Below are 11,104 nucleotides of genomic sequence, written 5' to 3'. Positions count from 1 at the left end.
TATCAATTCTAACTTTAATTTACCTTAATTTCATAATAATCCTCAAGTTGAAAAACGGGATCACAAATGCTTAATTTATCAAAAGTTTTTGCAAAAAAAATATGGAATTAAATTATTTTATTGCATTTATCATTATATCGGACAATTTATCTTGAGATCGGAAAAAGACAATTTCCACTATGTCAATTCCATATTGTCTTTGACGTTGAAGCGACATATTTTCCCTAACCAACCAAAGTTCAAATCATCATGAAGATAAATAGATAACAATTTAAATTCTCTTAAACAGAAAAAAAAACTTCCATATTTTCTTCTCGAAATTACAAAAAAAACTTATCTTCCAGTGAGACAAAAATTGAGACGCAATTACTAGCGTTTTGAAATTTTTAAAAATAACCATTATTTACGTCGCAAAACAAAGTGTCCCTAAGTTGAAGGCAGATTATCTTAATCTTTTGCCTTTTAAGGACGTTTCTATTTGTGTCCCCTAATTTTAGTTGAGACACTAAGAATAAGGACACTTTATGAAGCGTTAGTGGTATAATTAAACACACGAACTAGCATTTTTAATTGCAATAAAAAATATCTTTATCCAATTTTTTGTTGTTACAGTGAATGTATGTCTATACTGATTGCATTCTATCACATAAGTAAATGAAAATACCAACTCAGTTACAAGTGGAGTGTTTATAGTTACCAATAACACTTCAGTCCAACCATTCTCAAAATTCTACTTCAACATTTGAGAAAGCAATTAAGTTTATTTTATTTTTTGCTTCTTCAAATAACTAAATTTATACAAGCATTAAATGTTAAACGAACTAATGTACATCTTCTACCAAATTTTCCCCCATTATTGCATAATGAGCTATTGTAAATTCTCTAGTGGTTAAATTGTCAGGTCAATGTTCATGTGTATATCCATATATAATATTCCCTTCGTCACATAAAAATATGGCGATGAGTATGCCACATAAATTAAGATAAAATTGGTAAAGTAAGAGAGGGGAGAAGAATGATAGGGTAAAGTAAGAGAGGGGAGAAGAATGATAGGGTAAAGTAAGAGAGAATAGGAGAATGATGTTAATGGATAATGAGACCTACATTATTTAATTGATATAACTTTTTAAAAATGAAATGCATATATTTTTGTGGGACGGACAAAAATTGAAAGTGCACATATTTTTATGGGACGGAGTATACATTTAATACGATACTCCCTCCGTCCGTGAATAGGAGTCCCGTTTTTCCATTTTAGTCCGTCCGCGAATAGGAGTCCCGGTTCACTTTTACCATAAATGGTAATAGGGTCTCACCTTCTACTAACTTATTCCACTCTTATTTTATTTAAAATTAATATATACAAGTGAGACCTCTATTCCACTAACATTTCCACCCATTTTTCTTAACAATTTTTAAAACCCGTGTGTAATACCCACTTTTTTCATTATCCTTTTTCCGTTGATGTTTAATGTCGAACTAGAGAAATGTCACTCTCTTGATTCGTGTTTTGGAAGGGAATTCATTACCTCTCTGTGGATACTTAATATTGTTAGTTCGCAAAATAAAGGTTAAAGAAAATCGAACGAATTAAAAGCAAACTAATGTATGTTATGGAAATAAAATGAACGTGTACAAGAATATGAAATTTATTCTCCCCAAACGTAAGCATCCGCATACACCTCAATTAATATTTTAAACTATATGATTATCTCACATATCAATTATGAATGGAAAGAAAAGAATGTGGGATATTATTCTATTACAAAAAGAAATATTCATGAATGAGCCAAGAAGGCTTAAGAATTTCTAATTCTAAATAGTTGCACTCGGGCTTTCTCCTCAGGCCCAAAACTCAGGCCTCTTTGTTCAAAATGGGTCAACTTACGAACAAGCCTTCCTTCCCATCACCTGTAATATGAAAACAAGAGCAATTGCCCGCAGCGCGTAGCGCAGTTAGCAACGGAAGGACAGATCTTACTGCAATGAGCCTGGGTTCGAATCCCACTGCTGTCGTGTAGTTGCTTCCATCTCTCAAGCACAAGTGTGAGGCCTTGGGAGATGGGCTTCTGGCAGCCAGTGGGTTAGGGCCTCCCCCTTAACGGGCTACTGCGTACCCTGATTGAACCCCCTCACATAATGTCGGGCCAGAGTGTGGGGGCTGCCAAGGCGACGGAATCGCCCTTTTTGTGCAATGAAAACAAGAGCAATTAAACCTTTGGAAGTACTAAAACAAGCTGCTCCCTAAGTAAAGGAAAGGGACAGCCAAATCTTTACAATTTCTATGGAATGACAACATGCCAAAAGAGGCAAAGGGCAGCCTGCACTCTACTCAGCCTCCCAACAGCTCCTGCACTCCCTCATCTACACCTACAAGGTCAAATAAGCCACATAAATGCAAGAGTACCTATGCACATGCAAAACACCAAGTTCACTTAATTTAAAGGAGTAGTGAGGATCACAAAAAGGAGATTCTGCAACATGAAAACAAAAGGGCTTGGCAGCTCATTGAATGCTCCCAAAGTACACCAAGTTTTGCCTATAAAAATCCCTTCATGTGCATCAATTTCTACCCCTCCTACACACTTCGATAATTCAGCTTTTTTTTAGAATTGAGAGTAAGTAGCAACAAGAGAGTTCATCCTCCCTACTTTACACAGGTAACATTTTCTCTCCACCCCAAGTTTAAATATCATTTCTCTCATGTCATCATGTAGTAATCAAACCTCAAGCATGTTTAGAACACCAACACTTCAAAAATCATAGCATAATTGAAAGGAACAATAGGACACCAACAAGAGAATTAGAATGGATTTTTCCAAGAATCCATATTTTTTTTAAAAAAGAGTGCACAAGAAATTGTGTTAAAAAAAATAGAATTTCTCCGGATTTAATTAAAGTAAATAATTAAATTCTGCAAAGTAGTAAAGCCGAGGTAAGATTAAGAAAAATCCTATAAGACGAGACTAAGATATAAGGTGCTATCCAATAGAATGCATGCATTCTTTTCTCAAACAAAATAGTTCAAGTACTAATTTGCGTACTACTCTATTTATTTTCAAAGGATAAATTGCTCAAGGGCAAGTGAGGCCAAAGTGAGTAATTGAGTTGAGAAATAAGCATATCAGGTGGGCATTCTTTTCAAAATGTGACTTTTAGCATGAATATGCGAAATTTTCTATACATGTTTGTCATGCCATGTTTTGCTTTTACGAATACCTATCTGCTTGGCTATGCCAACTATGTTAAATCGAATTCGGGTCCCAGTAGGGCCGCAAACCCTACTCGAACTAGTGTACACATATGGGGATCGTGAGCTAGCTTTCGAGTTGGTCGGTCCAGTGACCGTCGTGGAATGTGGCCACATTCCCGGTTCACATACGTTTCAGATATGGTATCTATGTTTATGTGATTGCGCAATCAATTTTATGAAATTAAAGGAAATTTTAGTGATTCGGGCCCTTTTAAATAAAACTCCGTGTTCACTCAACTGTGGCTGACAAAATTTTAATGAAACTTATGATTTTTGGCAATATGTCCACTGAGTATATCAAGTACTCAGCCCTGCATGTTTCTTTTCTAAAGTGCAGGTTGAACGTGAACGAGGGGGCGAAGGTGTTGAGAAATGGTATTAATAAGTAATAATAGGTAGCCAAAGGAAGTGTGTCTTCACACATACTTCTTTGTCTTGGTCTCTTCCGCTACAGTTGGAATTTTGTACTAGGAGCTTATAAACCTAGTTGACGTACTCTGATTTTTGTTTTGCCATGTATCACTTTCGCTTTTCGAAACTAATGTTTGAAATTGACTTCCTATTTATGCTTACCTCATTTATCTTCAAGTTTATTTAGTCACGATATAGCCATGCTCACCATTACTAGGGAGATGTGGTCGTGACACCGTGCCGTCAAGAAATGAGACTATTAATGGTGGACTTAGAGATATAAATCTATTCCTCAAGTAAATATTTGATTCATGTTTCGTGGAAAGATACTAAATTTCGAATTTACCTCAGACGTCCCATTTAAACGCCACGTTTATGGCATGCACTGGATGACACCCCACGTGCAGATGAAGACATTGACGAAATATTCTAATAAATTATTTCATACTTTTTCACTAATTCATTGATATATAACAGCACTTGAAAAAACTGTTTTGCATATTTTGGTAGTTGGTAGGGCTTCTCTACATTACCACTAATAACATTGATTAGAACAATTCAAAATTGAGCTTCGAAAACTAAGTAAATGTTTAGATCTCAAAACCCATTAATTAACAGTATTAGACACTAAATAATCAAACGTGAGTTTATTGAACTGACGTGGAATGCTGAAATTTCGAGGAAATTTTTAGTAGTATTTAATTTAAGAATTAAATATACAACGTCATACTTGGTTCACTACTAACATAGGAAATTCAACTTGATATATATTCATAAAAATAGCAAACTAACGTAAAATCACGAATTTAGGTAAAGTTCTCATTTGTTCCATCATAATTGGACTAAAAATCATAACTTTAACGTTTTTCTCAACTTTTTCACGAGCTATAATTTGGGAAAAAAAATGAATTTGATTTGATCTATCAATGACTTAGTTCACAATTCAATCATGTCATCAATTTTAAACACAATGGTTCTATCGCAATAGAAAATGTCAAAACAATGTTAAATTTTTTATTTTTCACGATCGATCGTAATTTGACATGGTTATCCTGACAATTTACTATTGTAAAAACAATTTAAAATTGGAGACACATAAATATTAAATACACCTAGTATGGAGGTATACACTCCATATTATAGAGAATAGTTTAAGCAACGAAACGACAAAATAAATTAACATGTGATGAAAACTGAATAAATATTCAAATTACAAGAACCTTCACCGCAACTACTTTGTAAGTATTTTTATTTGAAATGCGTCAGCTTTCTCTCCGATCAGTATACTGTATATATATACATATACTCAACATATTCTCACTCTCACACACACACTCAACACAAAATCTATACTGCATAATCATCTGCTACAAAATATTAATCATGGAACAAATAATTGAATCACAAAATGCATCAGAATTCGACTGTGATTGGCTCCACGCCATCCAAAACTATCTCCTCGGCGACTCCGATTTCCCCCTCGATTTCGAAGCCAACGCATCCCCGCTCAGCGACGACGACGTTTCGCAAATGGTCGACGAGCTTCTGTGCGACGACGGCGCCGGAGAGGTCGCCGCGCCTCCTCCTCCTCGGCCGGCGGTGGAGTGGAAGCGGTACAAAGGGGTGAGGCGGCGGCCGTGGGGGAAGTTCGCGGCGGAGATAAGGAATCCGGAGAAGAAGGGTTCGAGGCTGTGGCTGGGGACGTACGAGACGCCGGAGGAGGCCGCCGTGGCTTACGATCGAGCCGCGTTCAGGATGCGCGGCTCGCGGGCCCGGGTCAACTTCCCGCACCTTATCGGGTCGGGCATTCCGGAGCCGATCCGGGTCACTAAGAGGAAGAACGAGGATTTTAATAATGCGTCGCGGTCGGGGAAGAAGATCAATTGTGTTGAATAGGATTAGGGTTTTGCTTAATTTTGTGTTAATCCTAAACTACGAATTTGCTTAATTCGGTCTTGAAATTTTTTGCATACCGAAAAATTCACACAATAAACAAACACTTGTTGCGTGAGTATTCTCTGGTTATCGAAGATTAAACGATTTTAATTGGAGATAGCTTCGTGGCCTCTAGTTAATTTTACTCTGCCACCCAATCCATAAAACCTAAAGTTAATTTGGTGTGTGTATGAGTTGACCAAGTGGTAGAAAGGTTAATGCTTGAGGCCAAAGGTCTCAACTCAATTTTGTTTTGGGATACAAACGTAATATAGCATTAAATATCAATAATCATGTTTAATAGTTGAAGAGATGATCTAATTTGAATTTGTATTAGCTGGAGCAGCTAGATCAGATGACTGGCAGTAGTTAACTGCTGTCGGAAAATAAGAATTGATTAATGCATATTATGATGGCATTCGATTAAATAATTTAATTGATGAATGATTGGGAATTTAGGGTAAGCTAAAGATGCGATGATCATAAACTTACAATAATGAAAATATATACTAGCTCGCTATATTTTTAAGTGTCATGTTTAGCTTTTATTTTCTTGTTTCCTAATAAGTGTCCCATTTCAAAAATTAAAAGCCATTCTTCGCATCCCTAATAATGAAGAAGTTGACTTGTTTGAATTGTTGAATATACATCTTATTAAGAGGTGTGACATGATGGATAAGCTGGTAATAATTGAAAAGTTCACAATATATGATAACAATATTTTATTTATAAAATAAAATAACACATGTTTAAATTTACTGTATATATTGTATGAGAATAGTAATTTTATAGACTAGTCTTGGAAGTTGGATTGAAGATTCTCCCTGTCCAAGACTCAAATTTTTTTTAATATCCAAACCACGTTTTGTACATACGTGTATAAAAGAGCATATAATTATTTATTTTTTTATATTATCTATGTAGACAAGCCCACCTCCCATACATTCCAATATTGTTATTAGTTCACAAATAATTGAACGTAACAGTACATAATTAGAACGTGCTGAATCTACAATAAAATATTGATTACAAGAAGCTCAATCAGAACATTCCCCTATTACATATGAATAAATTTCTTCATTAATTATTTCCTGATTAATTTTTTATTATGAAGGATGACTTCTTCAATGCATGGCTGATTCTCTAGAATCGCCTTCTCATCGTCACTTGGTCTAAAAAAGAAAAATGTTCGTGATGTGAAAATAAATTTAGAAAATGGGATAAATAATCGATTATATTCCATCTGTAGCGTTTTAACAAATATACATAAAATTGACCCTGGATTTAGCAGGAGACAATGTGATACTCCAAGGAAAGTTTCCGCTAACAAGGATTTTGCTTGTCGTGGAGAAAAGAGTTGAGTTTGTTTTTTTTAAATAAATGAGAATCAATAATGATTTTTATCTAACCTTGTGATGACTCGAACCCTCAATTTATTGATTAGAAGAGAAATGTTTTACCAACTGAAATTTGCGGATATAGTTTACACACAATGCTTCCATTAGAATTGTTAACTGGGCCGAGTTGACCCAGCCAACAAGGCCCAGTCCTGATCGGCCTGCCCTTTAGTAAAACTAAGTGGACCTAAGCAAGCCTTATAGGATGAAATGGACCCTAATTGGGTCATTTTTCAAACTCAGGCGTAGCTCGGGCCCTAGACTACTAGAAAGGCAAAAACTCAGCCAAGTTCAGACTCAAATAACACCCACAACTACAAATCCTTTTATAATTATTCCCCTTCTAATCTTAACATAATTTTAATTATATTTATTTCAAATAGTATACTTCCTCTGTGTCAAGGTAGTTGATGCATTTGTTTTGAACATGAGATATAAGAAACTGATGTTTAAAAGTTTAAATGAGAAGAGAATAAATCAGGAGAGCGAATAAGTATGAGAGATAAAATGAGGGTAAAGTAGGAGAAAATATAAGGTTATTTGTCAAAAAAGGAAACGACTCAACTACCATGAGACTATTTGAAAAGGAATACTCCCAACGTCCATAAAAAAAATCTCATTTTGCCATTTTTGGATATCCACAAAAAATAGTCTCATTTCTTAAAGTGGAAAGTTTATTTTTCATACTTTATCCACTTTTTCTCCCTCTCTCTTACTTTACATGCTCTTTCTCTTTCTATCTTACTTTACCAATTTCTGTATGAAACCCGTGCCGTCCATAATTAAGACTATTTTTTGTGAACGGAGGGTACAACTCAACTACTTTGGGACGGAGGAAATTTTAAGAGTATATTTTAAAATTGTCTTAGACAATTGCAATATGGTAATTTAAATCTAAATATTTAATCTAAAAATATTGATGTAATATTTCATATAATTCTAAAATCATCCAATTAATATATATGAATTATAAATAAATATATAAAATTTTATATATAGTTTAATCTTCTAAATGTAATTATTTTTATTTATAATATCTAATACTACAAAATTTAAAATTATGTAAAAAAATTAATAAAAATGTAAAAAAATAATTATCTAAACAATCGTCCATGTGCGACGCACTTGGTCAGTGGTCCTTGTCAGGGCCGAGTCTGAATTTATAGAAAGAAACCCAACCCAACTCATTTCGCTGGTGGGTCTTGGCTCGGTCGGCCCAACCCATTTGACAACTATAGCTTCCATTAAGTTGGTTGTTGTGTTAGTTAATGTTACAAGAAAAGGATGAGATGAACACACCAATCCAAAAACATTAAGCGTGTGGTTGATACACTAAATTGAAAATAAATGAAATTTTATGTAATTGAATTGGAAATAATTGAATTAGAATCAAATTCAAAATCCCTTGTTTGGTAGAATGAAATACAGAAATTGAATTTTAAAAATCATACACGCATACAATACACACGTTGGATCTGATTTTAGATATATTAATTTCTTAAATAGAAAAATTGACCCAAGTTATACTTTGGGTCAAGGGAATTCCATTTATTCATATATATGGAGCTTCCTAAACAAATTTATTACTATGAATTAAGTTCTCTATCTTTCCCGATATATTATTCTGTTTCAAATGGAAACGACAATACTTATTATTTACATAGCTCAATATATGGAATTAATTTCCCGATATACTATGAATCTGATTTAAAGTGTATTAATTTCTTGGATAGAAAACTTACCCGAGTTGTACTCTGAGTCAAGGTAATTAAACTAGGTTTTAAGATGCATGTAGCTCAATTTATCGAATTGAATAGGATTTGGCAAAAGAGAACAAAACTTTTTGCCGCTGATTTTTTTAAATACAACCTTACTAATTTAGCTATCATCTTGAAAACGAATTTCCTCAAAAATGTCATAGATATGGAACTCCCTAAACAAATTTATTATGGAAAGAAGAGAGTATTTCTTTTGAGATAAAGGTAGTAAAAATAAAAGAAAAATGTTTTGGAGACATAATGTCTAAGACATAATGAGGTTAAAGCAGTAATTTTGTATTATATTGTGTTTATTATTAAATTAATGCTTTACATGTATACTATTTTACCCTTAATGGTATAAAAGGTATGTATGACTTCAATTAAGGAAGGTGTGTGTCTTAATGAGATTTGTGCCTAGCAATTAATTAAATTTCAAAGATTTTTAATTCATTTTTTTATTAAGTTTTCTCTCCTCTTCTCTAATTATAAGTCTATCAATAAATTCTCTCTTTTTTCTCACATTATAATTCTCCATCAATAAATTCTCATTTTCTTTTTCTCCAAGTATAGTTTTACATCAACAACTTATCTCTTTTCCAATTTGCTCATTTCTAATTTTCTATAACAATAAAAAATTTATTTATATCATTTTATCACATACAAATTAAAATATGCATTTGATTAATTCCCTTTGCTTTGTCTCTTCACAAAATTAATACTACTAACTTTTTATTCATTAGAACAAAATTATTTATTTATGAGAATAGTAACTTTATTTTCAAAATAGTAACTTTTATTTGCAATAACAGTAACTTTTATTCCCAAAACATTAACTTTTATTTACAAGGATAATAAATGTTATTCATAAGAATAATAAATTTTATTTATTGGAACAATAATTTCATTTAACTAGAACTATAACTATTACTCCATCCGTCCCCAAAGAATATGCACTTTGGGGTCGACACGAGTTTTAATGTAAAATTGATAAAGTAAGAGCGATGTAGAGAGAAAAAGTAATTAAAGTATTGTTAGTGGAGAATGAGTTCCACCTCATTAGAGAGAAATGACTTTCCAAAATTAGAAAGTGCATATTGTTGTGGGAAGGACTAAAAAGGAAATAGTGTATATTCTTGTGGGACGGAGGTAGTATTTGTTACAATAATGCTTTTATTGATTTAATATTTTATTAATTAAAATGATTATATTTTAAACAATTACAATCTCTTGTCAAATAGCAAAAATAAATAACTTTTTTCTGCAATAAATAACTTTTATTTGCAACAAACTAAATTAGTAAATTTATATAGTATTAAACACTATTTTTTCATAGTAAATGTAAATTTTATTCCCAATAACAATACTCTTTATTCTATGGTGAAGTATAGTAAATAACAAGCTCTCTATCTATCCAATAGACCAAAGGATTTGAGTCATCACATGTTAAATAGAAACATATTATTGATCCTTTTAAAATAATAAATTTTATTCAAAAACAATAACTTTTCTTGAAAATATCAACACAGTGACATTAAAATATCAACACAGTATATTGAAATGTCAACAAAATTATTTATTGTCATTTTAATGTCACTGTATTGACATTTTTAATTCACTGCATTGATAAGTTATCAGAGTTTGCAACTTAAGAAAGCCTCCCATGTAACAAAAGCTATAGAAAATAACACAAAAAATAAGATAACGCAAAAATTCTTCATCATAATAACTATATTATTTTATTATAAAATTCAAATTTGAAGAAGAAAAATGTTTTAATTTTTATTTTTTTCATATATTAAAATAAATTATTTCATTGTTGTATATTTAGAATATTTTTAAAAAAAGAACAAGATATAAAAGAATAGTAGTACTATATTAAGTTATCATTATTTTATAATTAAATATAACATTTTAGTTATATAGTGTGTTAATTAATACTACTATAATGATAAATTTATAATCTAAATTAATATTTTTTAAATAAGTATTAAATTAGCATGACATAAGTATATATATACATATGATTTTTTTGAAATCCATTTATAACTTTAATGCATGATTCACGTTTATCTCTAATAAATGACCATGCATTTAGATAAATGTATTTAATTTGATACAATTTTCCTTAACTAGATATATATCCATTTAATATGATATTAGGGTAGATTAGTCACAATATAAAATATAGTTATGGCAAAGTGACATAGGGGCATTATGTCTCTAAATCACTACCCAAAATAAAATTGAACGCACCTTAAAATAAAATTAATATTGAACGCGCTTATTATAATAAGTCAAATCGTTTGAAAATGATTAGCCGCACAATATGTATATCAGATTAGATAGAA

At 32.0% G+C, this 11,104-nt stretch overlaps 1 protein-coding gene across 1 annotated transcript; it reads left to right on the top strand.

Moving 5' to 3' along the window:
- Positions 1-5,012: 5,012 nt before the first annotated feature.
- LOC121780684 (ethylene-responsive transcription factor 1-like) lies at positions 5,013-5,611 on the top strand. The gene has a single exon (XM_042178319.1). It carries the CDS (start codon positions 5,048-5,050, stop codon positions 5,558-5,560), a length of 513 nt encoding a protein of 170 aa, XP_042034253.1. The 5' UTR covers positions 5,013-5,047; the 3' UTR covers positions 5,561-5,611.
- Positions 5,612-11,104: the final 5,493 nt, after the last annotated feature.

This window comes from Salvia splendens, chromosome 2, assembly GCF_004379255.2.
Source record: "Salvia splendens isolate huo1 chromosome 2, SspV2, whole genome shotgun sequence".
Lineage (NCBI taxonomy): Eukaryota > Viridiplantae > Streptophyta > Magnoliopsida > Lamiales > Lamiaceae > Salvia > Salvia splendens.
This window is presented reverse-complemented; position numbering and strand designations above follow the sequence as displayed.

What these genes read in the sequence shown, in the direction of transcription:
- LOC121780684 (XM_042178319.1), top strand. Translation starts at nt 5,048, where the DNA reads ATGGAACAAATAATTGAATCACAAAATGCATCAGAATTCGACTGTGAT.